The 27,989-nt window shown below is 43.4% G+C and overlaps 2 protein-coding genes across 13 annotated transcripts; one reads left to right on the plus strand and one right to left on the minus strand.

Annotated features, from left to right (window-relative positions):
• The first annotated feature begins 81 nt into the window (after positions 1-81).
• On the plus strand, positions 82-27,955 carry IWS1 (interacts with SUPT6H, CTD assembly factor 1). Of its 8 annotated transcripts, none has more exons than XM_048313800.1 (16): positions 549-636; positions 2,522-2,578; positions 2,667-2,721; positions 6,396-7,068; positions 7,591-7,783; positions 8,021-8,078; positions 8,375-8,475; positions 8,746-8,896; positions 10,379-10,461; positions 10,746-10,875; positions 11,563-11,680; positions 12,394-12,505; positions 12,696-12,752; positions 12,952-13,063; positions 16,144-16,247; positions 25,783-27,955. In XM_048313800.1, the coding sequence occupies exons 4-16, from the start codon at positions 6,444-6,446 to the stop codon at positions 25,829-25,831; spliced, it is 1,893 nt and encodes a 630-aa protein (XP_048169757.1). In that variant the 5' UTR covers positions 549-636; positions 2,522-2,578; positions 2,667-2,721; positions 6,396-6,443; the 3' UTR covers positions 25,832-27,955. The 8 variants fall into 8 exon arrangements, with proteins under 8 accessions (XP_048169752.1, XP_048169753.1, XP_048169756.1 ...); XM_048313801.1 differs by having other exon boundaries at positions 2,522-2,549; XM_048313795.1 differs by lacking the exons at positions 2,522-2,578; positions 2,667-2,721 and adding an exon at positions 82-209 and having other exon boundaries at positions 521-636.
• LOC125330576 (coagulation factor IX-like) lies at positions 17,439-25,976 on the minus strand. Of its 5 annotated transcripts, none has more exons than XM_048313804.1 (8): positions 25,896-25,976; positions 24,149-24,309; positions 23,257-23,281; positions 23,012-23,125; positions 21,970-22,104; positions 20,629-21,335; positions 19,062-19,179; positions 17,439-18,199 (listed from the first exon to the last, which is right to left on the minus strand). In XM_048313804.1, the coding sequence occupies exons 1-8, from the start codon at positions 25,972-25,974 to the stop codon at positions 17,622-17,624; spliced, it is 1,917 nt and encodes a 638-aa protein (XP_048169761.1). In that variant the 5' UTR covers positions 25,975-25,976; the 3' UTR covers positions 17,439-17,621. The 5 variants fall into 5 exon arrangements, with proteins under 5 accessions (XP_048169761.1, XP_048169760.1, XP_048169762.1 ...); XM_048313803.1 differs by having other exon boundaries at positions 21,974-22,174; XM_048313805.1 differs by lacking the exon at positions 24,149-24,309 and having other exon boundaries at positions 21,974-22,174; positions 25,896-25,953.
• Positions 27,956-27,989: the final 34 nt, after the last annotated feature.

Raw genomic sequence — 27,989 nt, forward strand, 5'->3', positions numbered from 1 at the left:
ACGCCCCCTGGCGGCCGCTGCCCCGGGAGTCTCGCGAGACCCGGCGCGCCGTGCGCGCGGGGCGGGTGTGCTGCTGGGCGGGGAGGCGCCATCTTGTTCCTGTGCGAGGCGGCGGGGCCGGGCCCGCGCTGAGGGAGCGCCCGGGGCAGCGCCCGCCGCCACCGCGGGGCGCGGCATGGACACCCACTATTACGGCGGGGAGCAGTCAGGTAGCGGCGCGGGGCGCGGGACCCTCCGGGGAAGGCATCGGTCACGGCGAGGCCCGCGGGTTCGGGGGGACAGCGGGCGGGCCTTGGCCTGAGGGCAGCACGGCGTTAATTCCTTCAATAGTCCGGTGTGTGGGCAGTGCATCAGTCGCTGCCCGCATGGTGTAGGCGGTTTTGTGCGCTCTCCGGGGGTGTCTGGGGTGCTTTGTTCGGACAGCCCCGTTTTCCTGCCCCGTTAGAGCGGGAGCCCGCCCGGTTCCTGTGCGGTTCCTTTAAACGCTGAGTTTTACTTTCTTTTTTTAACCTCGGGATAGATGATGGAGGAGCTACTCCGGTGCAAGACGAGCGAGACTCAGGATCTGATGTGGAAGATGAAGGAAACGAGCAGCATTCTGGATCCGAGAATGGAAGTGTAGGGCACCATTCAGAGGTACTACGGGAGCTTTATCTAGATAAAGTTTACTCTTCTCTGAATTCTTTTTTGTTGTTGTTTAAAGTGGCATTCTCTCATAACCGAGGCATACGTATTTATTCAGTTCTTCTTAAGGGTCCTATCGGGGAAAACTTTACTTCCATAAAAATGCATCGGATAGTCTCTTGACAAGTATGTTGGCTAGGGTTTTGATTTTCTTCTTAATTGTTATGATAGCACACATTGTTCTGAACCTGAATAAGCTGTACTCGATTACCTTCGATTTCACAAAGATAAAATTTTGGAGTTTGAAACTCTAAGCAATGGATTATGAGGAATTCGAAGTTGCACCTGAAATTCTGTGCAGTGATGTAAAACCACATGCTTTGGAGGTGTAGATTTCCTTGCCAGAGAATAAATGCTCTCCCAGCTTCCATGTCAGATGGGGGCACTGACTCTTGAGTCTGCCTTATGCTGGTTTTCACCTTGTAATTCATAAAGGAGCAAGTGTGCATGTGGAGCAGGTTAAGGTTTCTAAATGGGACCTATTCTTCCTCTGAAGTGGTTCCCATTTGGAGAAACATTCAGCATGGAAAGGCTTTGGTCCAGGATTGTATCTGGGACAGAGTCACTTCATTTGTGGATTGACTTTTTGGGCTGAGAAGAAATTGTGATAAGAGAGAAGGCTCCCTTTAGACTTCTAGGACAGTTTGGAAGTTAAGAGTTAATTTTTAAGAATTGTTTGTGACTCACAATAGAGTTATATCAGGTCTTAGTCGGATGGAGTAATTCTGGCCTGTGAACTCAGGTCTTCTAGCCAGCAAAGTTACAGAGAACTTTTTGATACTCATAAAAACTGTAATCAAAGCCATTTCATAGTGGTGTGCGTATTTTATGTAAAGATCAGGATTTACTCTGGCTGGGTTTTCAGTGTTACACATTTTAGAAATTGCTTAAAATGTGACATAGGCTGATGTGGGAGAAGGCTTGACTCCATTGTGGCATAACTTGCAATCCTTTTTTTTTTCTTCTTTTTTTTCCCCGCCTTTATTGAATTCATACTTCCCTCAGAGTTAGAAACTGGATGAAGATTTTGTATTTGTATAAAGTGAAAGTTCTTCCCATGTATTTGAACTTACCTGTAAAGCACATTTGGAATTTACTTTTTTTGAAAGGTGTTGATAAGTACAAGGGAAGAAATAGATTTGGTGTGAGGCAGTGTCTCCTGTTGTGACAATTACAAATTCAGTGTGGCAGGAAACATATTTCTCAGCCTGGGAAACATAACTATCTGTCAGGAGGGATTTAGTACTTCTGTTTTAATGAAAGAAAAGTGTGATGAGTATGTGAAGAGTCATGGTGCTGCTACAATAATATTAAACTTTTTCTGCCATGTACAAAAGCTTAATCATTGGCTCTTACTTTTCTATGCTTCTCTGAGATTTTACTTTTACTTACTGTGACAAGGAAGTTGATTGTTGTTTACATCTGCAGCATGTCTTCTTCAGATTTAGGTAAGCAGAAAGTACCAGTTATCATTGTTTACTGGTCCTCTTCATGTGCTGCAATATTTTAAGGGCTTTGTTCTGTGGTGGCAGGTGAATATTCCTCTATAGATAAAATACTTCAGAAAGTCAATTAAAAGAAAAGAGCCAAGCTAAGCCACCTTTCTGACCAATACTAAATGTGAACCGTCAAGTCTTAATGCTTTATTTGATTCAGCTCAAATCAAAATCTGAATATTTTGTTTTGCTATGAAGTCTTAATTTTTCTTGCCCTGCATTGAGTTCACTTTGCACTCAAAAGGCAATGTGGAGCAGCCATCTCTGAAAGGAGTAGCTTTCAGTCATTTGTCTTATTATTTACTCTAAATATTCTCTCGTCTTATTTTCTTCATCTTTAGGAGTATGTGGGAGAAATGACACTCAAAGGTAATAAAACCTTTGAGACAGCCTAATCAGTTAAGTCTATTTAATTACTATTTTGTCTCTAATTTAGAACGCAGATGTAAAGAACTAAAGTTTTAAAATTTCAAACTTTTCTTTCAGGTTCTTAACTTTAAAGAAAAGGGGAATCCTGAGGAATTACTTATGTAGGTCTCAGGTATGTGGGTTTTTCTTCTCCACAATTCTTTTCTGGCTTTCCTTCCCCCAATCCCACTTTATCTATAAATGTTCTCCTTGATGTCCTTACTGATTCTGCTTTAGACAATTAGAATTAGTTTTAGTACAGTAATGAATCTGAAATCATGTTTACAGTGTTTGTCCAAGTCAGGGTCATAGGGAAATCTGTAATAACTTAGTTCTTACACTTCCACCAAGTTGCTGCTGTTTCATGAATTGAGTTCTGGTTAGACTGTGACTGTTAGCAAGCACCAATATGTGACACTTCTGAAAAAAGGAGGAACTTGCTGATCTGCCCACGATGGTTATGTAGGTCTTAGTTTAACACTCATCTTTCATGAGATTGTAGTGGATGGGTTCCATTTTGTTGAAGTTACTAAATTATCAAAGAAGTAGCTCTTAAAAGTGGCTGCATGTTGATCCAATAAACTGCTTGGTAGCTGAAATTTTTACGTAGAAGTGTAACACTGTAAATTTGATTTTGATGTATTCTTTATTTTATACTGTACTAAAGCCTCATGTTATAGAGCTCTTTCATTTAAAAAAAAAAGTTAAGGACATCTCAATTAAAATGTTTATAGATAAAGAGGAGGAAGAAAAGAAAGCAAAGGAATTAGAGAAAAATGCAGTAGCAATTACCTGAGACCTACTTGGTTTTGAGAATGTCTGATCTTTCAGTTAAGTATTTGGAAAAGGGAAACTAGAAAAGTCAAAAATTACATACTTAATTTCTTTGAAAACACTTTTTTAGAGATGAACTAATACAGTTTAAAAGGGGTGGTGAAGACTATCAAACTTAATCCAACAGTGTTTAGTCATTTTACTGTGAAGTTGGTACACTTTTTATATCAATTACATTCCAAAACATGTGGATTCATTAATTGTATGCAGAAGTCTTTCCCGCTGTGGGCAGCTCCGGCCCGTGCAGGGTCTCAGCTCTGCTGCAGAAGGTGCTCCGTGGTGCTGGGTGGGGGCTGTGGGGCGCTGCTGCGCTCACTGACACAGTGCTGCTGCCTGGCCTAGCCTCCCACACCGGGCTGGGGCAGGTGGTGCTGTGTGCCCAGAGTGTGCAGGGACACCTCTGCTACCTCGGTGCTGCTTCTCCAGGTGGTCACACTGCAGCAGTTGAGCTGCTCTGAGCACTGGGCGAGCCTGCCAGCTGTGTGTCTGCTCTCCCTCCCCAAACATCTTCATTCTCAGGAGTGATTGTCAGTTTGCAATAACAGAGTAAAGGTTCGGAATCTTGTAATAATCTGCAGTAATAATGCTCTATAATTATAGTGTCCTCTCACCAAGCTTTTGCATAAGAAGTTCTTTGTAATTTAGTGATTAATTCTGAACAGGTGCATATATAACTTGCAGCCACACTTCTGATCTTAGAAATATTGAGGCTCATTACTGATTCTAGTTGGTTCTTAAATTTGTTTGTTCACCAATGAATTTCTAAACTGGAAGCTGAGAAGGTGATGATCCTAATATCTTAAAGAGTAGTATTTTAATTAATTTCCTTGGGTTCATTTAGGAAGAGCCTTTATTACTGCTGGCATAATTATCAGTACTATTCAGCATTCACTGTCTGACATTGAGAGAAGACAGACAAACCTGCAAAAAATAAAATGGTAGAAAAACAAGGATTAAATAATTTTTGTTACTGTAGATACCAATTTCATTTCAGTGTTTCTCAATGACCTTACCTGTAACTGCTGTGGAATCTGCCTTCTGTTCTGTTTGCAGCTGCAGTTTTCTTTAATCTTAAGTATTACACTCAGGGAAGATCTGTCACATGCACCTGTGATTGGTTTATGTGGGACATACTAGGAGATGGCAATCAAAGTGATTTTTTGGTAGGGGAAAAAAATAGTAAGTAACAAGCTGAGAGCAGTTGAGTGTACATCCTCAATTCTGTCACTTCCTAATATTCATATTGTTTAAAATTCCAGATTCAGGTTTTAACAGAACCATGTTTCCTTTCTGTGAGGAGAAACGAGAACTACTGGATACAAAAGATTCAAAAGATGCATCGCTGTAGAGACAGGAGCAAGCAGCAGAGAGAAAACAACTCAGATTGTCACATCAGCTGTTTGTAATTAGGATTAAGCAGCATGGAAATAGTGAAGTAGTATTTAAAGTGCATGTTTTAAAATTGCATAGTCCTTGGGTTTTTTTCGTTGTTCAGTAACTTTGTTAGTCATTCTGCAGTAATTTAGAAGATCTTTATCAAGTGCTAGCCAAGGGAATAAACATATAAAGTCCAAAGTCTTAAAAAGCAGTGCTCTTTGCCACTTAGAATAATTATGAAGGAAGTAGTTCCTAAAAGCAATTGAAATTAATTTTATTTAAAATTCTTCCTGCATCATGCATTTTAAAGATTAATAGTATTTTTTGTTGTAGGTGTAGGATAGCTACACCTATGATTTTTTCATGGCTCTGAATGTGGGAGTAGAATGACTACAGAAAATAAAAATAGATAGAATGTCTGTTTCCAAGGAAATTAAATTGCAGAAAAGAGAGATTTGGAAACTCCAGCACATACAGGTCTTAAAGCATCCCCTAGGACAATACTCAGTTTGGAAGTAGAAAAAGTTTATAGCTGAGACAAAATGACTGAGGTAAGCCTGGCTGAGGCTTTGAGTTGAGTATGTAGAAGAGAAGTTCCTTGTGCAGTGTTGTTTTCAGCTGAAAACAGGATTATGGTGAGAGTAGCTGTGAGAGCTGAGTTAATGGAGCGAGTGTTCAAGAATCTAATTTCATATTCTCGGGTAAATGCAATTGAAATTTTTTTCCCAAGTAGAAATTAGATGTTGGAAAGATAAAATATGATGCTGTAAGTAATTATATTTAGCAAGATGGCTTGTGAGAGGTTCTAAAATGGAGCGTATGGCTCAGTATTTTTTACTGTGTAGAAAAGTCAAAGGATTGTTTCAGTTCTAAAGTTGTCAGGTGGGTGTATTTGTGCATGGGTTATCTTGGGTGTGTGGATGAGCACGGGAGCTGTCAGCATAGGGGAGCGAAGTGTTGAAACTCTTCTGGTGCATAGAAACACAAAACTTGTTAACAATAATACTCTGAAAGGTCTGACTAAAACTTAGTTCCTGGTTTTTGGTAGGCTTTTGGTCTTGACTTGTTCTTAAATAGGTTTCCTGGACAAAGAAACAGGCGCTAGCTTCACTTGGAGAGTAATGCTTGTGCTGTTTCAGTAAGATGTATTTCACAGAGAAAACATCTCTTTGAGATTTTCAGGAAAATAAAATGATAGATGCAAGATACTCTTTCTTGCTTTATTACTGGGTATGTCACCTAAACCACTTTGAAGGCCTGACCTATTAAAATAAAAGTACTAAGCCTTTACCCTTGAGCAACTGGACCCTTCTTAGACATGCTTAAAGTGTTCTGTGAGTTCTGTTACCATTTTCAAAATACCATGGAGCTGCAGGATGGACATACTTCCATTGATCTCTTAATACTTTTCTTAGTATAAAGTATTAGATAGTCTTTTGATGTAAATTGTCTAATTATTTCTACATAGAAATTATTTCAGTTTGCAGCTCCTTGGATAATCAGATTGCAGGAAGGACAAGCAAAAATTCAGAACATTTTTTCTTTACTTTTTAAGGTGTTTTTGCTTAGTTGCCTGAGATTTTTTTTCTGTTTCAGAATGAACACAGTGATGGAGAAGATGACAGGCAAGTAGGAGAGCCTCATATGACAGACTCTGAAAATGAAGATATCCCAAGGCAAAAAGACAGTGACTCAGATAATGAGGAGCCCCCAAATCACAATGTAAGTGATTCAGAAAATGAAGCAACGCATGGAGGGAAAGACAGTGATTCTGATACTGAAGACCATCCAAACCGGCATTTAAGTGACTCTGAAAATGAAGAGGCCTTAAATCATCGAGCGAGTGACTCTGACAATGGAGAACCTCCGAGGGATCACAGCAGTGATTTTGGAAATGAGGAGTCACACAAGCAGCCAGCCAGTGACTCTGAGAGCGAGGAGCTCCAGAAGCAGCCAGCCAGTGACTCCGAGAGTGAAGAGCTCCAGAAGCAGCCAGCCAGTGACTCAGAGAGTGAGGATGTCTCCAGGCACAAGCAGATAGAGTCTGAAGATAGCGATGGGGAGGACAGGAAGGAAGACGTGCAGAATGACTCTCATCATTCAGATAATGAACATGTAAGGAAAGGATTTCAGGGCTCTGACAGTGAAGATGAAGCCCCTAAGAGACATAAAATATCGGACAGTGAGGAAGATGAGAAAGAGGAAGAAAAGACGGTGAAGAGGAAAACAGCCATCCTTTCTGACAGTGAGGATGACAGTGAGAAAACACGTAAGAAACTATACTGTGAAAACCTGCTGTGACAGGCAGTGGTGTGAAAGTTAAATTGTTGCTTTTATGTGAATAAAACATCTAAGTGAGAAACCATAAATCAGATTTGGTTTTGGAGCAGAATTGCAATTGTAGTGGCTGTTCTAACTGCTTTGCTGTGTGAATGTGTATCTAATACTTCTGAGTAATAAGTAGGTCTAACTCAGACTAACAGAAGACTGCAGGGATCTTACTGGCATCTGTTGACATGATAGTTTGTTACTTATCTACTTCATTGCTGTTTCTCCAGTAATTTTTTCCTGTCGGTTTTTTTTTCATATACTGGGAGTGAGAGATTTAAAATTACAATTTTTTTATGGATAGACATGTATGGAAGCTCTTGTTGCTGATTTAATAAAGTGGATATGCTTTTTAAGAAATGGCAATGGTCTGGTGTAGGAAGACTAGACAGAGAATAGTTTGAGAGTAACAGTTGTCCCCTCTGTTACTGGGACAAGTAGTAATGCTCTTTTCTGCTGGCAGCTGCAAAAAAGGTACGAATCCTTTCTGATGTTGAAGAATCAGATAGTGACGCTGCTTCAGAGAAATCTGACAAAAGGAAGAAAAATGTTGTGTCTGATAGTGAGGAGGAGGACGAAGAAGGAAAAGAGAATGCTGGGAAGAAAAAAGAGAAAGATCTGTTTGGCAGTGACAGTGAATCTGGAAATGAACAAGAGTAAGTGTGAAAGAATATGAATTATTTTGGGGTTGAAGACTGTGGGAGTGATGGTGAATAGAAAATGGATAAATCCCAACCAGTGAATGACTGTCTACCTTCATTGGTGGCATGAAGAGGAAGGTCAGTAGTAGGAGACAGAATGAAAAGGGGATCTTCTCACATTAGAGATTTTGCAGAAAAGACACATCTCATTGTTGCAGTCCAAATAGATAAATGTTGCTGTTACCTTCACAGGAACCTGATCGCAGATATATTTGGAGAATCTGGTGATGAGGAAGAGGAGGAATTTACGGTAAGTATTATTCTGGATGTTTCCTGCTCACTTGCTAGATCTGAAGAGAATGTATATGCTGCATCAGGTCAGTTTTGTATCTGCCAGACTCACTGGGGAGCGGTCTTTGGGTTAAATAACATTTACAGCTCATCTTTTGGGAGAGTTGGTGTGACAGTAGTCACAGGGGGAATTAAAAAGACTGTTCATCTTGCTAGATCCTCTGAAGACTTACCTGAAGCTTTTTTAGTGTCAGGTACCTGCATAGATGCTCAGTCCTGATCCATACACTGATTTGCACTGTCTTTGCCCATCAGGGTTTTAACCAGGAGGATTTGGAGGAAGAAAAAGGTGGTGGAGACACGAAGGAGACAGCAGATGAATCGGACTCTGATGATAACATCAAAAGAGGGAAGCAGTAAGTCAGTGGGTTGTGTATTCCTTTCTTAATGCCAGATTTTGGTGAAATGGCATTGTGGACCCTGGATATTACAGGTGTGCACATGTTGGGTATTACAGCGAGGTCTGAGGGCCTCTGGGAGCCATTGGAGTCCTTCGGTAGTTTTGCATTTTGCATACTGAGAATAACTAATTATCTCACAGGGACCTTGAGACAGTGTTTGTACACTACAAAAACACAATTATTTCCTACCAAGGACCATCAGCAAATGCTGTGGTTGTGTTTCAGCATGGACTTCATGTCAGATTTTGACATGATGCTGCAGCGGAAGAAGAGCATGAGCGGCAAGCGCAGGCGGAACCGTGACGGGGGAACTTTCATCAGTGACGCAGATGATGTGGTCAGTGCCATGATTGTGAAGATGAATGAAGCTGCTGAGGTGAGTTTTCCAGGTTCCAAAGGTACCTTAAAATTCAGTTCCCTTCTATGGGCAAATCTTGTGATGAAAAAGATACAAAAATCTGGCTTGTATTCAGCAGGAGTAACCTGTACACTATGGAAAGCTTCTAATGTCTATATAACAATTTAAATATTTATTCTGTTGAAATTTTGATAAAATACACATTTTAAAAATTAAAATTAGCTAAATTGCTAAACTTTGATCAGCTGAGATCAACTTATATCAAAAAGGATATATAGGTGCTCTATAAACTACCTAGAAGTATATTAAATACTGAGAAAGGGAATGTGCTTTAATTCCATTATACTGTTACTGGCATGCGTCATACTTTGGTATTTGTTCCTGAGAAGAGCCCTTTTCCAAATTGTTTGAATGACAGTGCTGGTAACGATGTCAGAGGAACAGATTCATGGGACATTCTGTCTTGGCAGCCTGTGTTTTTCATAGGACATTCTGTCTTGGCAGCCCGTGTTTTTCAAGGAGAAATGTTTTAATATGTTGCTGTGGAAGGTTTATTGGGATCTTGCCTTTTGTCAGGTGTCTTCTGTTTTGTTGGAGTAGCAATCAAATTAATAAACAGCACAGCAAAACGCATTAGAACCAATTGAGGGATATACAGGACTTTAGAAAGAGGAGCTTTACAAACAGTAAAAACAAAAAAATATCTTCTTGAGAATGAGATCAGAAGGATAATGAGTTCAGAAAGATGGGGAGAGTGAGAAAGCAATCTGGAAGGCAACTGAAACTTCATTGGGCTTGACAGGAAAGCCTTTCTTGGACAAAATGACAGCCAGATGTTTTGAGTGAGGTGGTAAAGTTCAGAATTTGGGGGCAGGAAGAGGGAAGAGACGCAGTAGAAGAATCTTCCCCCTTGCAATAAAACAAACACTGCACAGAAAGAGCCTTCAGTGGATTAGGATGAGTGGAAAGGAATTACCACATCTGGACAGAAATCTGTTAATTGCAGTGGGTGTTTTTGATATGGGAGACAAGTACTGAACAGATAGTGACAATCAGGCCTTGGATTAAAGTAATTTTGAAATTGCAGAGGTGAAAATACATGTTCTCCCTTCCCACTGTTCTGGTTAGCTTTTTCTGCTTTTTAGTTGAGGCTTTACTAACAAAGTGTTGAGTTACCTGTGCACAGCATAGAGGACCTCCACTTATTGTAGTCAATCTAAGTCATGAAGTGGAAAAAAATTGTAAATTTAGGGGCACTCTCCTAATGTGATGCTTTTGTGGGAAATATTAACTAAAGTGATGACCCTTTTTTCAGAGAAATTACTGCATAATTGTTTGTGAGCTGTGGGATGGTGGGGCAGGAGATAAAGTTAGTGTAATCCCTCCAAAGTTGCACTTCTAGTTTAATAGACTAGTCTTATTCTTGTAAGTGTTGCAAAGAATGAGAGTTGCTGATTCCTTTCTTTCATTAATTTGTGCTCATTCTTCAACTCTTTACAGGAGGATCGTCAGCTGAATACACAAAAGAAACCAGCACTAAAGAAATTAACTTTGCTACCAACTGTAGTTATGCATCTTAAAAAGTGAGTTGTCATTCTTTCAGTTAACTGTAACTTTGGGGAATAGTAAGAATTTTTAAGATTTCATGGAGTTACACTACAGCTGTACTGAGTATGGAGTCAAACACTTTCTTTTTATTCCAGGTAAATGCTGAAGCTAGGTGACCTCAAAAACCTAAAATTATACATAATTTTCCCTCTTAATTTAACATGAAACAAACTCAAATGCACTATTTTCCTGAAGGAACATCACATCTTAAGATTTTGCTGTATTACATGACTTCAGGGCTTCTCTTTAAACCTTTTAGGCAGGATCTCAAAGAAACTTTCATCGACAGTGGTGTTATGTCTGCCATCAAAGAGTGGCTTTCTCCTCTTCCAGACCGAAGTCTGCCAGCACTAAAGATAAGGGAGGAGCTTCTGAAGATCCTGCAAGAGGTTTGGAACTGACTTTTAACCATATTTGATTAGTGGCTTCCATGGTTTTACAGTCATGCACTTTAGGGAAATGTTGGGTGATAAATGAACTGCAGCTGTTGCCAATGGGCTGTGCAGGGAAACACACAAGGAAAGCAACCTGCACAACAGGTGTAAAACAATTTAGATGATTTGGCCCTGCCTGCCTGTTTCAGGTTTATATGCAGATTTAAGTGAAGAGTTATTTGCTGTGCATCCTTGAATTTTCTTCCCTTGTGGTCCCTTCTCTTTTCCAGTCTGTTAAAATGTGCAGTGCATGGGAAGGCCCCTCACACTCAGTGTAGGCTTTCAGTGTCTGTAGCTAAGCTGATTGCTTGAGTGTCTTTGCCACGTAAGTTTTTATCTTTGTAGAATGAATGGTTTGAAGGCAGTAGCACAGTTTTGGGGTAATACAAGCTAAAGAGCATTCGGAGCAAAAAGTTCTAGAAAGCTACTTAATTTTGTGTATAAACCTAAGAATGTTATGGCAAATTTCTAGGTTTAGGTGTTTGATACTTTAAACAGTTCCTAGTGGGGCAATGAAAAACATTAATTTTTCCAAGGATATTTAAGTGAAAGGTGAGTTTTGGTCTTTTTGCAAAGTCCAGCAACATCATTAATATTCAGACATCATTTATTGCTGTTTTCTGACTTTCCTTTACTCTGCAGCTGCCCAGTGTGAGCCAAGAGACCCTGAAGCACAGTGGCATTGGACGGGCTGTGATGTACCTGTACAAACACCCCAAGGAGTCGAGACCGAACAAGGACATGGCCGGGAAGCTGATCAGTACGTAAACCTGCCTGCCTGAGATTCCACTGATGGGGAATGGAACTTCTGCATCAGTTTCTGATGCACTTCTGTTGTCTGTAGAATAGATTCTGCAATGTAGGAACCTCACTGATCTGTTCCATCACTTCGCAGAGCTCTTAACAAACACTGTTACATTAACTACTGCATGCACCTGTTTCATTCTTATCCTAAACCAGAGGGTGGCATTTGTTTTGTCCCACTTCTCTCTTGGCTCATTGTCCAGATCTTGTGTATATGCTGCAAAGGCAGGAAGGTGCTGCCAGAGGACTATTTATTCCGTGGACTTTAGAGAGAACTTGGCTGACTGAATGTTTACTACTCAACCAACTGTACTCCATGTGGAGTGCATTCCATCCAGAATGGCTGCAGACTGATGATAAACTTAGGTTCTTTAGGGACTTTCCTGCGTATTTCTAAAATAGCATTCCTGTGGTGTGCAGGACAACTGACACTGAGTATTCTGAGAGCTTGGAGACATCCTAAAAGAGCAGGCAACAGAGGCTTTGGAGATGAAAGCTCTTGTTTCTATTAACAAGGCTACTTTTCCATTAAATACTAAGGGCTCAAAAATCATTTGGTTAAAGGAAGCGTAAATACTAGCCACAAACTTTCAAAGCTGTACTTTATCACCAGTGTGGTTTGAGAGAAACAAAGGCCTGGTCTTTGTTAACTAATTATTTTTTTAATAGATGAATGGTCTCGACCCATCTTTGGCCTTACCTCAAACTACAAAGGCATGACCAGAGAAGAGAGGGAACAGCGAGATTTGGAACAGATGCCTCATCGAAGGAAATTGAGCAGGTAGGAGTAGCAGGCCGAAACAGGAAATCCTTCTTTCTAAGACTCCATCAAGAGAAACAAAGTGGTGTGTAAATACTACAGGAAATAAAAGGGTAGTGAGTTACGGCCTCTTTCTTTTAACACACTTGATTGTCTTTTAAAATTTCTTTCTCTTTGTATAGATGCCTATAAATACTTACTTTTCTTGCAGCTCTGGTGGTCAGACTCCCCGCAGAGACCTGGAGAAAGTGTTGACAGGAGAGGAAAAGTAGGTTGGAATTTTTTTTTTTTTTTTTTTTTTTTAAATAAATTGAGTAAAGTATTTTGGTGGCACTACCACTACGGAACTTGTGTAGAGGTTTTAGAGGCAGTGGTATGCAGTGTGTTTCAGAGGAGAGCACACTGTGTGGCTTTACTTCTTTCTGGATAAGATTTGTCCATTACAGTCACATCCTTTTTTTCCATAGGGCTCTCAGGCCCGGGGACCCTGGTTTCTGTGCCCGTGCGAGGGTGCCAATGCCCTCCAACAAAGACTACGTGGTCAGGCCCAAGTGGAACGTGGAGATGGAGTCCTCCAGGGTAAGCACTGGCAGTGTCCTGGTGATTGTTCCTAAGCCTGGTTACTGTACAGGAGGGTAGTTCTTTTAAGGGCCTCTTCTAGTGAGCATCGACAGTAAATTCTCTGATAAGTAGGCTGCTCTAAGCTCATCACGTGTTTTCACAGGAAAACATCTTCTCTGACCAAAAAGAGATTTTTGAGTTAACTTTTCTAGAATTTCTCTCTCAGGTGAGAATCTGATTTACAGGCCTCTTGCTTTTAAAGCATTTTGAGCTCAAGCTGCAGTTCAGTCCTTGTGTCGCTGCACTGATGTTTTTATACCTCTCCCAGCTTTTGTATCATGTTCTGATAATGTTCCAGTTTGGGAAACCTTTGAGGTTTTGGTAAACATGAACAGCTTCAGTGGAGGCCTTTGTGTTGCTTTATGTGTTCATCCATTACTCATACAGTTTCATTTAAAAGGGGTATATGTGGTAGAATATGTGTAAATGGAAGAAGTAACAATTGCTGTGCTGTCTGCTGTTCTCTCTCCTTCTGTCCATTAATTGAGATGTTGTTTCTAGCCCGGGACTATTAAGAGAGGTATTAGTCGCTTGGAAAAGCACAAGAGACGGTTTGCTGAACAGAAACGACTCAGCAAAGTGCATCGGGCCATCAAGTTCAGCATTGAAGGCAACAGGATGCCCCTGTAGCCATACCTGCCTTCCCAAGTTGGAGAGGTATCCCTCGAGGGAGGTGTGAACAGTGCATGTGCTCCAGCTGTTGGCAGTTTGCACATGCAGGACAGGAGTGTGTACACCCTAACTTAAACCTGGAAAACTCTCCTTGAATTCTCTCGTGTCTGTACTGTGACCTACAAGGGAACTTGTACAGGACTAAACAGGCTCTAGCACGTAACATCTGCCATGGCTCCTGCCTGCACAGCTTCAGGGTATCCGAATGACAGGAGTTCAGTGACAATACCTGTGCTCAAAACCAGCTTTGCACCACCTGTGGTTTTGAATGCTGTTCTGATACAATTAGGTTTTCCAGGTTCACCTGAAGCGACATATGGGAATTCTTAGCCCTTGGTACAGGACCTTGTGTCACTGCATGCCAGCGTCTGCGGCTGACCTCTGACTGGGGCACAGTGAGGTGTTTTCACACCTGCTCGTTCAAGGAAGTAGAATGATGTGAGATGAGGGTGGTTGATGGGAGGTACAGAGTTGAGACCAGGGGGAGAGGAGTCCTCTGCTGTGAGTGTGCGTTGGGAGAACATGCATCAGTCTGGGAATTGTTTTCACAATTCCTGGTCTGCATTTCAGTGCTGTGAGCAGGGCTGCCACAAGCTAACAGTGACAGGAAGAGGTGAGCACAAGTCATAGATAACTGTTGAGTTTAAGCGTCATATTTATTTGATTTTTAAAATATATTTTCTTAAACATCACTGTGAAATTTTAGCTATAATTTCAATGAATAGTGAATAGTTTTATGAATAAAGCTTATTTAAAAGCGCGTCAGGAGCACCTTCCTTAGCCATGGGAACAGGTTTCTAATGGATGTGTTTTTCAGATACTAAGTAGCATGTTCTGGATATCACTGTTTCTCCCAAACTTAAAGGTGTCATGTTTCCATCACTTACTGTTTCTGTTGTCCAGTTAAGGAAAATTGCCTTCTAGGAAGCACTGGCTATGGCTTGGAAGGTCCTTGCTGTTTGTCTTCAGTGGTGTGTCAGCACAGCATCACTGTATTAATCTGTGCGGAGTAACTGTTGCGCCACCTGGTTTTCATTTGCAGTTCAAATACAGAGATGAAATGCAATAACTTCTAATAGCTTGTATAGTCTGCTTAGGCATTTCTTTTTGCTACTCCCTACACTGCCTTTGTCCAGTAATCCCTTGCTTTCTAAATACTAATCCTTGACTTTTAAAATAAATGGCAGTGTAGAATTGATGTGTCAGTCACAGTGTATCCGTGTGTAACTCTCCTGCAGGAAGCCCTAGAGGGCTGACACTGGTGCACTGTGGTTCTGACAGAGCTCCAGCCAATAGATACCAAACTTCCAAACTGTATCCAGCTACACAGTGATTGACCCTGCACTGTGATGGCTGTGAGTGCCACTGCCTCTGCCTGGGCCCTGCAGATACTGCAGGAAGCATTTTCCCCCTCTGGGAAGAGAAAAGACAGACCAGCTGGGCCTAGGGGCTCCCCAGCTCCTTGCCCGGGTGCAGCCTCGCATGCGCCGCTTGCCTTGGACCTCTGGGGCGTCTGCTTTTTTTCAGTGGTAATTATTAGTTTTATTTTTAAGTTCCAGGGGACCTCTAAGAAAGGGGTGAGTCGACTGGACAAACAGATGCGGAAATTCACAGATATCAGGAAAAAAAGCAGATCGGCCCATGCAGTGAAAATCAGCATTGAGGGCAATAAGATGCCATTGTGACCCTTCACAGAATGCCCCATGAGCTCTGCTGTAAGACAATACACCCACAGACTCTTTGGAGACCTTTAAATTTTTTAACTTGTTTGGGGTGGGTTTGGTTTTTTGGTTTGTTTTATAAGTGAATCCTTAAATTGTTGGTTCAGGTTCTGGTAGAAGATGTTGTCCAAGGACTGTGAATATGGGGACTCCTTTCTCCTGATTGTATTTAAACTGGCCCTGTTGTGTCCTGTGTACAGATCATGTATTTGTTGTATTGCAACACTTTAAAAAATAAAATATCTTCTGGGTTTTTTTGGGAGGGGACTGCCTGTTTATTGCTCAGAAGAAGGTACGCACAGACCACCTGGGATGTGGAAGAACTGAGGGGTTGACTTTTTGTTCACCTGTGTCCTTTTTATTCATTGCTTTATTAATCAGTTGTTATATCTTTGGAGATCTGCATCTATTGCTTTTGATTTAGAAATACTGACCATCTTCCATGCAAAAGATTTTCTTTTCATGAAGACTAATGTAAAGTTCAGGAGAAAGCCAGCAGATTGACCACTTAAAGTTCCAGCAGCTTCTAGGTAAAATGTTGCTGTAGCTTACCAGTAATTTTGCAAAAGTTTATTTTACCAGTGGGAAGGAGAATGTTCTTGTGTAAGGGGGGATAATGCTGTTTCTTTGTTCCTGCTGCTACAGAATGACAACAGAGTAACATCTGGTACTGTGGCTTCTTTGCCTCTACCTCTGAAAATGGCTGTCTTTGCTGAGCTTGCCTCCAAGAAGAGGACTCTTTTGCACAGGTAATTGGCAGTTGGTATTTCTTCAGTAAAGAAGTCATCTTTGTGCCAGAGGAGCAGAGCCTGTTTGCTGTAATGAGTAGTCTGTAATTCTGGGGATCCTGGTGTTGGCTGAGTTACTGCTGGGACCAGTCAGGGAGAGATTGCAAGTGTGTGGAGGGTCACATGTTAAATTTGTCCCTGTGAGAGTGGAGGGAGTGACAGTAACATAGAGCTGTGTGCTGGGACACCAGCTTGAAGCGAGAACTGAAGGAGGACACCTGTGCTGGCTGGGGCACTAAAGAGCTCTGTTCCTGTTTTCCCCAGGTATGCATATAATGCAGTAACCATGTCAGGTGTGTGTTTTTAGTGTGCTGAGCCCTTCAGGGGTTTAGGGTTTGGGTTTTTTTTTTTTTTTAATTCATTTCTTGAAAGCCAGGACATTCTTTACTGCCATAGTGGCAGATGCAACCCTGTGAACTGTGTAGAGCTGTTCAGAGCCAGAGTCTGTCCGGAAGGTTCAGGGGTTAGAATGGATTCTTTTTTCATCTCCCAACTTTTTTTGTAGGTCTTACGCTACAATCTGGTCCTGTAGTTAGGGGGGGTGCTGGGGACTACTTCTGAGAGACATTTCCCTGAAGTACTGAACCTGGTTGGTCTTGTGCAATGCCTAATGCAAATTCTTCCAGCCAAAATTAATTGTAATAGCTCAGCACTGCTTGTTCTCTGATGAAAACAAAGATTCTGTTGTGGAACAGTAAGAATGGACTTTCACAAGTTCTGAGGGTTTGTAATCATAATGTCATAGTCAACTGTTAGAAAGGGTCACAAAATCAAAACTTTTGACATGAAACAGATCAACTCTTCAGAATTCTCTGACAAAATCCTTTTATCTTCCTGCAGAAGGTTCCTGCTCAGTTTATACACAATTCCATACAGCCACTGGTTTTTGTACTGGAAAACATCTGTAATTTTAGTAAACTGATTTGTATTTGAGGTTGTACTTTGTGCCAGAACTTTGGAGCTCCCTCCCTGTGTTGAGCACTGCCTTCTGACGGACACCATTAGCACAACTGCACTTCATTCGGTGAGCACTGAATTCACACAGGGCTGTGGGCCTGGCTGTGGTAACACAGGTAGGCTTGAGGCATAGAAAGTGCTTGCTTTCTCTAAAACAAATCTTCCAAATTCACATTAAGAAAAGTTATCTCCTCCTTTGTTACTTGCAGATAGTTCTTTATTATACACAAGGACTTTACTCAGCAATACTTAGCAATTTATGCTTTTCAAAACTTCTTTGAGGCTAAGTTAATTTTACACCATTAAGGATGGGAGCAAGCATAGTGTCATAGGCTGAAACATTGTAATAACAGAATTGCTCCGTTCATAGAGGTGGTATTAAGAAAAGTCAATTGTAAAGTCTTCTGAATCTGCTACACTTTCAACCACCTCTTTGATCCAAGGGATGTAGTTGGATACTCTGGTGTATACGCCGTATTTCCCTTGCTCAGCACAGCCCTCACCCCAGCTGACAATGCCCAGGAGGAACCAGGTGTTGCGGTGGGACACGGTGAAGGGCCCCCCGCTGTCCCCCTTGCAGGCATCGGCCGTGGCCGTGCTGTGCCCTGCACAGAACATGCTGTCGGTGAGGAGCCTGTCCATGGCCTGCTGGCAGCGCTCCAGGCCCACGATGGGCAGCCGCACCTTCATGAGGAAGCGCAGGGTGGAGCCCCTCTCGTGTGTGGCTCCCCAGCCACTAACCATCCCCACTCTCCCCTCTTCGGAGAGCAGTGCAGCCAGGTTAGGGCTGGGCAGGCAGATGGGAATCACGTACTCATTCAAAACAGCAGCACTGCTCAAGTAGAGCAGGGCAATGTCACCGTTGTAGTTGTTGGAATTGTAATGTGGGTGCGTCCAGCTCCGTTCCACAGCGATCTTCTGTTCCTTGAACTCTCTCTGGTATTTGTCAAAGTCTCCTGCACTCAGGACAAGTTAAACCATTAAGCAAACTGAACAGCCTCGGTGATATTGTCACAGGGAACAGGAAGGATAGGGGGTTATAATGCTTTTATCTTTTGTTCCAAGGTGGGACAGCCCAACCCAAATCCTGCTTGTGACACTGATTTCTGATGCTGTAGCTGTGATCCTGCAGTCCAAACTATCCAGGTGCCCTTTAGAGGCAGGACAGAGCTGGAGCCTGGATGCTGACACACTAACAGAGATTATTTATTTCCCATAAATACTGTCAGTTATTTTTAGTAAGCACTGTTGTGTCTAAACTTCCATGTTTTCCCCTCAGGAACATGACATCAGCATTAAGCTGCAGCTGGATCTAAGGCTGGAGAACTGTTTCCTGTCACGTGCCCAGTGCTGGAACACTGTTTGCTCCTCCCACTCCTCCCTCTCTGCAAGGGTTTAAGCACAAATTGTGTTTGCAGCATTCCCACTGCAAAGGGTCCAGTTCCTGTGGCTGGAGCTGGTGAGAGGAGCTTTATGCTCTGACGCAGTTACAGGCTTAGTGGAAGAGGCAGCACAGGAGGAAGCTAATCTTAAGGCTGACTGAAACCCCAAATGGCCTTGAGCGCAGACTGTCACCTGCAGAAACTCTTCACCCTGAAGTGTCCCTGAGATGTGCACAGTGAGTTTGCCAGAATGGGTCTGTGCTTTATGCTCTCAGGTTCTCAGTGGAAACAAAAGGGACCAGCTGCAGCCCTTCAGCCCTTGCATGGTGCCAAGGCCATGATGTGTTCTCTAAATCCCAGAGAGGCTGGGCCTGTCTCAGCCCTGCCTTCTGTGTCACACAAGGCCCAGCTGCAGTCAGAGGTGCCCCTTGCTCACCCAGGGTGACGTGCTGGGGGCTGACGAGGTCGAGGCAGTGCGCAGCCGTGAGCACCCAGCGCCGGCTGATGAGGCTCCCGCCGCAGAACCCGACGTTCCGGCTGTTCCGGAGCAGCACCTGCGGGAGGGGAGAAGCAGAACCCAGCACCAGGGCGGGGCCAGGCTCTTGCACACATGGTCGGCTGCAGGCCTGACCCTGGGTAAGGGACACGGCTGGTGGGAACGACCCCACCAGCAGACCAAGCACAGGTGGGGTGAGAACAGTAATAAAATGATTGCACTCCTGGAACAAGGGAGCAGAGTATGATAAGGAACTAAGCTTGACAAACTCAAATCGATTGCCTGCTGCAGTGGCTGGCATTCTTCTGAAGGAACATGTATGACTGAGATTTTGTTTCATGTGGTTTGAAAAGTTTTGGGGGCTAGGAACAGAACTGCAAGGTGTAGTTCACTGGGACTCTGTTCATCAAATTTGTAATCATCTACACAGTAGCAAATGGAGAAGTTAAAACATGCTGCTCTGTGTTTGATGTCCGTCTTGTCTGTTCAAAGTTATAAGCTCCATCAGTGCCTCAGCATCTCCTCAATTAAACTCTCTAGACCTGTAAATTAATGTGTTAAACTCAAGAATATATATATATATATATATATACACAAAATTAAGTTACAAATTGCCTGCTGTAATGAAAACTTGAAACTTCCATGATGGTAACACTTCATTTCAAGAAGAAAATGTATAGGTTGGGCAGCATTCAAACTACATTCTCATATAACTACTCAGAATCAGGCTATAACATGGTGGAAACCCCTAAAATTGGCTAATAGTGACATTTTCACTTGTCTACCTCTGATTTTTCTACCTGTAAATACCTCCTGACTTGTGGAATTGGGAAATCCACTTGTATGACAGTAGTAAAAGAGACTGATGGTAACATGAGGGTTTTTTAGATCAGAATTTCTGTGCACAAACCCCCACCCAGCACTATGACACCGACCAGAGACAATAGAGTGAAAATCAGCAACAAATAAGGACATGCACAAAAAATGCCCCAAACCATGATTTAAAATCCAAAACAAGACAATGGAAACAAACACTTCAGTTATCCCTGTTTGCCACATGCACTTGCCTTCACCTTTGAGCCCTCAGTTTTACCTCCCTTACTGTAACACCTGTGAACAGCTCTAAAGGAATCTCAGCTGGCCATGGAACCTGACTTGTGAAAAGTACCAGCCTTCCAAAAGGAGGCAAAGCCTGGCTTTTCCCCAAGGACATGCAGACACAACCTGAATGAGAGCACAGAAGATGTGACTGACTTAAGAGAGAGGGTATTAACATTCCAATCCAAAAGCAAGATAAGGGAAGAATGATAAAGGTATTTAAGGTCCCTATCATCAAAAAGCCCTGCAGAGGACTGAGAAATACCTGTGGTTCCATTGCTCTTGACCTGAAACAAACAACTTTATAATGGCTTGATGAACTCTGCTCCTCCTGATGGACCCAGTGATGATAAAGTAAACAAGCATTTAGGTGTGGTGTTTTATGGTGAGACTGGAAGGAAAGTATTACCTGCCAGGGGCAATGTCCACGATGACACAGTGTTCCTCCCGTTACTCTGGAGTCATGCTGCTCCCAGGTAGAGCCGATGTTTGCCTGGGAGGGCTGAGGGGCGGGCTGAGGCGTGTCCAAAACATCTCCCCCGTCACTGCTCTGATGCAGCCCCTCATTCCCATGCTGAACAGCTCCTGTTCCGTTCTGGCCAGAGCCCTCCCCTTGCTGGTTTTGCTCTGTAGTATTTCCCGCTGTTCCTCCCCGTCTGGCCGTAGGTGCTGTGGTCTTGTTCTGCCCTTCAGGACCCTGGGTCGGCTCACCCTGGGCAGCCAGGGCTCCCCTGGGCCTACCAGGCCTGGCGGTCTCCTCCACTGCCTCGTAGTGCTTAGAGACATCCAGCTCTTGCCCCACGGCACTGTCCCACAGTGGTTTCTGGGTCACAGAGCCCACCTGTGTCTTGTTCCAGCTGAAAACATCTCCTGCCATCCCCGTTTGTCCAGTGTCACCCTTTGTGCACACGCTCTGTCCAAAAGCATCCTTTAAAGTCTCCTTTCCCCCAACATCACTGTGTTCCAGCTCTGTCTGCCTAACCATGCCCTCTGTGTTCCCATTCCACTTGGGCACGACATCCCTGTGCTCCCATTGGCCCCTGCGGAGCCATTTCGGCCCCAGCCGCTGTTCCTCCAGAGCCCACCTGGCTTTGATCAGGCCACAGGGAAACGGTGCTGGAGGGAGGAATGACAGAAACAGCCTTGAGCTTAGGGTATGTGGTGTCGTGTTGAACTCAACGCAGCTTTTCCAAGGATAGGACTCAACCTTCCAGTAAGAGCCCAGGAACAACTCTGACAGCGTGATGTTCAACAGCCCATTGGCCAGCACCCGACTGAGGTGTGCAGAGCTCATTGCCCGGAAACGGGCCCGCGGCTGTGCCTTTTCTGAGTCACTGGCATCAGCCAGCAGCAGCCTGCCCAGGGCCCTCTTCAGGACAGAACGCAAACTCAGCGCTCCCTTCCTGCCTTAACAGCCAGTTTTAAAGCCCCCGGCCTGTCCCCTCGGCACTTCAGCATCATGACACTGTTTAGCCCGTGTGGATGCAGAAGGAACAGACCCAGAGCTGACTGTCCTGCTGCTCCTTGACCCAGTACCTGTTCACAGGGGCACTGGATTACAGACACCTGATAGAGAGGAACCTTAACATTTAAAAGAGATAAACATTTTAAATAAGACGGATCTTTTCATACACTAAGTGGAAGCTGCAGTAGCTGCAGCGTCTGCAGCTCTTCTGCAATTAGTGAAGGAGAAGTCGCTGCCTGCCAACTTGCCCCTTGCCTGAGATAACCCGAGCCGCCCCTGCTTTACCTGCCTGCACGCATCTCTTCCCATCTTCGTGCAGGGCGTAGTCCCTGGCGCAGGAACACACCACGTGGAAGGCGCTGTCGCCGTCCCTGCAGTACTGCCAGCAGCCGCCGTTCTTGTACCAGCACTCCAACTTTTCTGCCAGGAAAACACCGGCACCGCGCGGTCACAGCTGCGCACGGGCGCCGGGCAGCTCCCAGAGCTACCACTGCATCAAGGAAAGTAGGAAAACATCTGCTGGAATCTCACAGGGAAACAGAAGGAACCACCTCTTACAGTTCTAGAAACCCACGCTGAGTTGCAGCAAACCAGACTTTATGTTTGCTGTTCTGTTTAAACTATTCTCCTCCTATTTGCCAACTTAGTCCTGAGGCCACAGCTGAGCTCGGGGCCTTTCTACCTGTGGACCAGGGGCAAGAAAAGGCCTAGAAAAGAAAACATTTCTAAATACACCTGGTTTTGATCCATCTGCATACCCTGTCTTTTATATCAACGCAAGTTTAAAGCACAGGGCATTTTAGGGGCAGGGGGGAAATTCTCTGAGAAACTGACTGAGATTTTTATTCATTGTTACATTAAAAATAATCATGTTTAATTGTTTCACTGTACAGACAAAAAGTTGACACTTGGAGGAAAAAAATTACTTATGATTCATAGTTTCCACATTAGTTTAGCTTTTGCTATTATTTCATGCCTCAGTTTGCAAACTGGATACAGCCTTTCAGAGGATCAAAAATCTGACAAGAGAAGGCAGTTTTTCTCCTTCCTTTCCCATTATTCATATATGGCAACATAAATATAATAATTTTTTTTTGCTTACAGTAGGCTTTGTCTCATTTGTTTGATGATTGACTCAATAAAAGAGAAGAGCCTCACCATGACTGATCTCCAGTGCAGACATCTATGGCAGGAGTTACTAGAGTTGTTATCCCTCTAAAGTGATAAAAAGGGGTAATTCCCTGTCATTTCTTGAAAGCAGATGGGAGATGACCACATGCCATCCTTCCTTCAGAATGAATGTCAGTGTGTCTGCTCCTGTACTCACCTGTTTCACAGTTGTGTCCTCCAAATGCAGGGGGGCAGATGCAAAAGTAACTGTAGTGTCTTACTTTGCACACTCCACCATTGTTACAGGGATTTGTACTACATGGATTTAAACCTACGGAGAAGAAACAAGGTAGAGTGTAGCTCCAGGAATTAAGAGAAACCTGGCTCTAAATTGCTACATAATTCTTTGTACCCAAGAGGGACACAAGAGATACATTTTCTAAAAATTCCTTTTTTACCTACCTTTGTAATTGAACCAAAATTCCATCTGCAAGAAGAAATCACAAATGAAGAGAACAGTCATAAACGGTCATATTGATTACTGAAGATATAATTTAGAAAACTCTTTTTTTTAGGGTCCATGTAAACTAACATTTTGATTAGAACCATGAATGCACTCTCAGAGCAGATCTCCTGATCACCACCATGCCACTCACTTTTGTTTGCACCATGGACCAGCCCTAGAGTGCACAAACTGGGCTGTCCTGGAAGCAAAATGAAACTGGAAAGCTCAGGTCCATAAACCTTTTAGCCAGTGTCTCCTGGCCCAGGAGTTTCAAATGGCACCACCATCACCTGCACCACCCCCCCCAAAATGTGTCAATGCAAGGCCTCAGCACCAGCTGCCTTGCTCTGAAGAGCCACTTCCCCTGCACTGCTCTACCTGCTGAGGAGACATCACCTGGCACCTTGGGCTGGATCCAGGAGAGCTCAGGCCCCTCTGTGAGAGCTCTGTGTGACACCCCTGAGCAGAAGGCCCTGGCAGAATGCCCCAGCCCTGCTCCCAGCAGGATGCTGTTAGGCCCTTGGGAGCAGGATACCCCTCCTTTGTATTTGGAGGGTCTGATCAAGCAAGTGACCTCTGAAAATGTCCCAGTCATGTTGCTGGATTGATACTCACACAGATATGGGGTTTAGATACTTTCAAGGAGTTGTGTTTAACATTTACACAACAAACTGAGCACTCAACGAAGTGAAATCTCACAGGTGCCTTGAGTGACCTACCCTGTGAAGGGACTCAAGCTGCAGCGTCCATAGGCACACACCTACCAAAGCCACACCAGATGGCTCGGGAAGGATTATTTATACCCCACTGCTAACTTTGCTCTATTTCTCCTAAAATCAGGTTTCTCACTGTTTTCTCCTGTGACTGGAAGATCTCCTTAGCCTCCTCAAACGAACACTTTTCTTCGTTGCATTCTCTCTCCAGGTTCCCTGGGCGAATCTCTTCTAGGAAGTAGTTGGCGCGTTTATGGACTTGCAGCACCTCATGGGCTTTGTCTTTACTCATAAACACTAGAAGAGCAAAACTGAACAGTTGGTACAGGAACACAAAGCAGCAGCAGCATTGTTACAGTCACAGTCAGACAAGTATTCAGTGGGCTGGTATAAATAGGGGGAATGGAAATTTACACAAACAGCCCAAAGGAAAATAAAATTATCCTGTGTTCCAGCAAAAGATACCAGTAGTTTAAGCTTTCTTTCAGTGAATCAAAAGAGCCACTACTGAGACCTGCAGATAAGTGCAGAAATATTTTTTTATTCCACAAGACTCCTGAGTATTGCAGCTTCTTCCGTGGAGGATGGTTATATTTTTCTGCTCAACCATCTTGATTCACAGCAATCATTAGTTTGGTATTTGGTAATGGAGACCCAGAGTTTTCCAGGTGCTACCGTGGCCACAACAGGACAGCCACCAATCCTCCATTGAGAGAAATATTAAAGTGTCAGATCTGTACTTATACCTAGGTCATCTCAGCTTCACTTCACTAAACTACCTGCCCTTCTCCTGTGGTGCCTGAAGCTACTACTGTAAGTTAAGGGAGGAATGCAAAGAGGGAATATGGCAGTAAGGTCCCCCCCACACACCTCCTGCTGCTTCTAAAGGTTTTTGCCTTTTTGTTACATCTCCAGAAGTGTGGCCCAGTATCCAAAGCCCACTCAGCAGATGGAGAGGCTGCTGCTACCAATGCTCTAAGATGAAGGCTCAGGCTGTAATCCCCACAAAGCCCACAAAAAACCACGTAGCAGTGCACCTAACAGTGCTCCATTTTCCAAGTCAAGGGGCAACGCCCTGCACAAATCAAACCCTTGGACAAAGAACCCAGTTTTGGAGATGGACTGTGAAAACACACATTTCCATGTAGCTGCAGGAACAGTATCTACAGCAATGCCTGAAATTCTAGAATGATATTAAATTTTCCCATTTCTAGGCAATTAGTAACAGCCCATAAAAACTCTTAGTGGAGAAAGGCTTTGGATAGATCCTGCTGTCTGTTAACAGAAAATATCTTTCATGAGTGAAATGTCTTTCATGAGTGAAATTCCCCCTCAGCACTCCTTGTATTCTGGGGTAACCTCAGAGGATTTACCTGCTCTAAGTAGATGTTGCACACAGAGGAGATGCCTGTGGTGAGCCTTCTGGTGTGCAGATACACTGGCAGCTCTGCTCTTCCTCCTCTGCAAGAGCAGCCACAATGGTCCCCGAGATCCTGCACACTCTCGTGCCTGTTTTACAGCTCTCTGAAGCCATTTCCAAACCTTGTGTAAAACAGTCAACACAAGGTCCAAGGATACATGTTGAGAGTGCCTCATTTTAGTGTCCCAAATTGGAAATCTTTGCCATGCAAAAATCATGATGATTTTGGGTTCAATATCACAAGGAGAATATTTTTCAGCAGGGGTGCGGGCTAAGTAGAAAGCTAAGAAAAGCTGATTTCTCTTGGAAATATATATATACAAATATTATTTTTTTCTTGTGCATTTCAGGAAGTGTTTCTTCAACCCACAGGACTTTGTGTTCAGAACAGGAATGTAGTTTCAGTTTAAATGCTGAAATTGCCACAGTAACACAAGTTAAAAAGGTAACTCAGAAGTACTACCTGAATATGAAAACGGGCAGCTGCTGTTGATGGAGCACATCAGCAGGAGAAATATCGCAAGTAAGGAGCTGCTCCCCATGTCAGTGAGTATTCAGAACACTCTGACTTCCTTCAGAGGGAAAAGAAGAATCAAGTTAGTATGTTGTCAACAAAACCAGCCAGCAACAAAGATGAAGTAGAAGCAAAAGGACAAGAGCAGGGACAAAGAAATCAACATCTCCCCAGTTCATTTTGACCTTTTGTCCCTTGTTTCTCCAAGTCACCACAGCAGGAATCCCCACAGGCAGAGGCTGAGCCAGCCCAGGATGTGGTGCAGGGTCTGAGCCAGAGGCCCCACAGAAAAGCCATGGGGAGCATGGGAGTGCAGGGGCCAGACCCCAGAGGAGCAGGGGCCGCTCCCAGTCACAGCCCAGGCCCCGCTGTGCCAGCTCTCACACCAAGGGCAGATGCACAACCAGCCACGAGCTCCAGCAGTCCCAGCAGTTCCAGCAGCCACTGTGCAATTCCTGATGGTCTGGGCAGGTAAGATCATCCACACCAACCCCAGCCAGGCACCAACCAGCACATACCTGGGAGTCACAGGTACAAGACAGAAGTTTGGATTTCTTGGCATTACCTTCCCCCACTGAATGATTTACCAGGATTCGACAGCGCGTACTTCTCTGCTACCTGCAGCATGTTTTCAAAAACACAGGATCCAGAGTGAGTTCAGCTTACACAGAACCATGCAATTATACTCACTTTATTTTTTTAGGGGAAGACAGGAAAGAGATTTGGATGTACACCAGGAACAGCCATGAGGTCAAGAGATTGATCATTAACCTGTCACAAATATTGACAGAGGAGAGACAACCTGGATTCTATGAAACACATTAGAAACCCAAAATCAGAACAAAATTGCATGTGTTTCCACATATGCACAGGTGCATTAAAAAGAGAATTCGAAAGGTCTTTAAAAATATCCTTCAGTAATAAAAGCCACCTTTTGCAACAAATTTATTCAGGAAGATGTGGAAATTTCGAGAGCACATTTCTGACATTCCATCACCTTTCAGCAGGTAAGACCAACCAATTTGGAAAACACGCAAGCTGCTCTGTTAGCCCTCTGTTGAAATATGCGAAGCTGGGAGTGTGCAGGAGGATTCACAGCAGTCACCTGCAGGCAGGCAAATATTGCCCTGCCACAGTGACAGCCACCCCTGACATGACAATTTCTGCTGTTTCTCAGATCTGTGTTTTACTGCCTTTGAACACAATTGTGTTTTTCCCTGCGAGTCAGTGATACAGGTTCCCTCTTCCCAGTGCAGGCCTGGTGGGAAGGCTGCTGTTCAAAGCATTATTCTTTAGCATTCATCCATCCCTAAATCCTGTCCCAAGGCAAAAAGAGGAGGAGAAGAGAGAGACAGAGCCAGCAAGTGACAAAGAAGCCCTTGGCTTGACTGCTACTTCTTCAGTGCATGACTCAACATCCTCACTTGGGTAATGAGCACAGAGAGGCAGCTTCTGAGGGAACAAGCTCACGAATTTAAGAGGTATTAAGCCTCCTTGCTGATACCATATTAAATTTCTCACAAACCCTAATAAAATTTTGTGGTACCTGGGGTTTTTTTGTTTAACAGTCTCATCACAAGAGCAGACTGAAGTTCTTCACTGATCCAAACATGTATCCAAGCTCATTGAGATGTTGGAAATACAACACTACAGCAGAGATAGTTTTCCTTTCTACAGGATTAATTACGTTTAACAAGTCTCAAGTACTAAGATGAGAAACAAGTACTAATTGTGATATTAAACTTCACTTGGACTACTGCTACTTCCTATAGACTTACTGGTGCTGAATGTCTTTATTTTTTTACTGATACACACACAGACAGAGATGCAAACAAACACGTATTTCTCAGTAAAAGCACCAGCAATGCTAACACAGCCTGCAGTCGATTGCATTCACCAGAAAAGGAAGGAACAGAATTGTTTGCTTGCCTTGTTAATTAGAGGACAATTACAGACCTCATGATAAATAGAGCCGGCAAAAGCTTGGAATTAAATTTTGTTGGTTTTTTTTGGTTTGTTTGTTTTGGGGTTTTTTTGTGAATA

This window comes from Corvus hawaiiensis, chromosome 10 (assembly GCF_020740725.1).
Source record: "Corvus hawaiiensis isolate bCorHaw1 chromosome 10, bCorHaw1.pri.cur, whole genome shotgun sequence".
In the NCBI taxonomy this organism is placed as follows: domain Eukaryota; kingdom Metazoa; phylum Chordata; class Aves; order Passeriformes; family Corvidae; genus Corvus; species Corvus hawaiiensis.

Excerpts from the sequence above, each read along its gene's own strand:
- IWS1 (XM_048313795.1), top strand. The coding sequence starts at position 176 with ATGGACACCCACTATTACGGCGGGGAGCAGTCAG. Across the intron at positions 7,784-8,020 it reads GAATCTGGAAATGAACAAGA|GAACCTGATCGCAGATATAT; the intron begins GTAAGTGTGAAA and ends TTACCTTCACAG. Across the intron at positions 11,681-12,393 it reads CATGGCCGGGAAGCTGATCA|ATGAATGGTCTCGACCCATC; the intron begins GTACGTAAACCT and ends TTTTTTTAATAG.
- LOC125330576 (XM_048313803.1), bottom strand. The coding sequence starts at position 25,974 with ATGGGGAGCAGCTCCTTACTTGCGATATTTCTCCTGCTGATGTGCTCC. Across the intron at positions 23,282-24,148 it reads TCCAGTCACAGGAGAAAACA|ATGGAATTTTGGTTCAATTA; the intron begins GTGAGAAACCTG and ends TTCTTCTTGCAG. Across the intron at positions 18,200-19,061 it reads CCCCCAGCACGTCACCCTGG|GAGACTTTGACAAATACCAG; the intron begins GTGAGCAAGGGG and ends TCCTGAGTGCAG.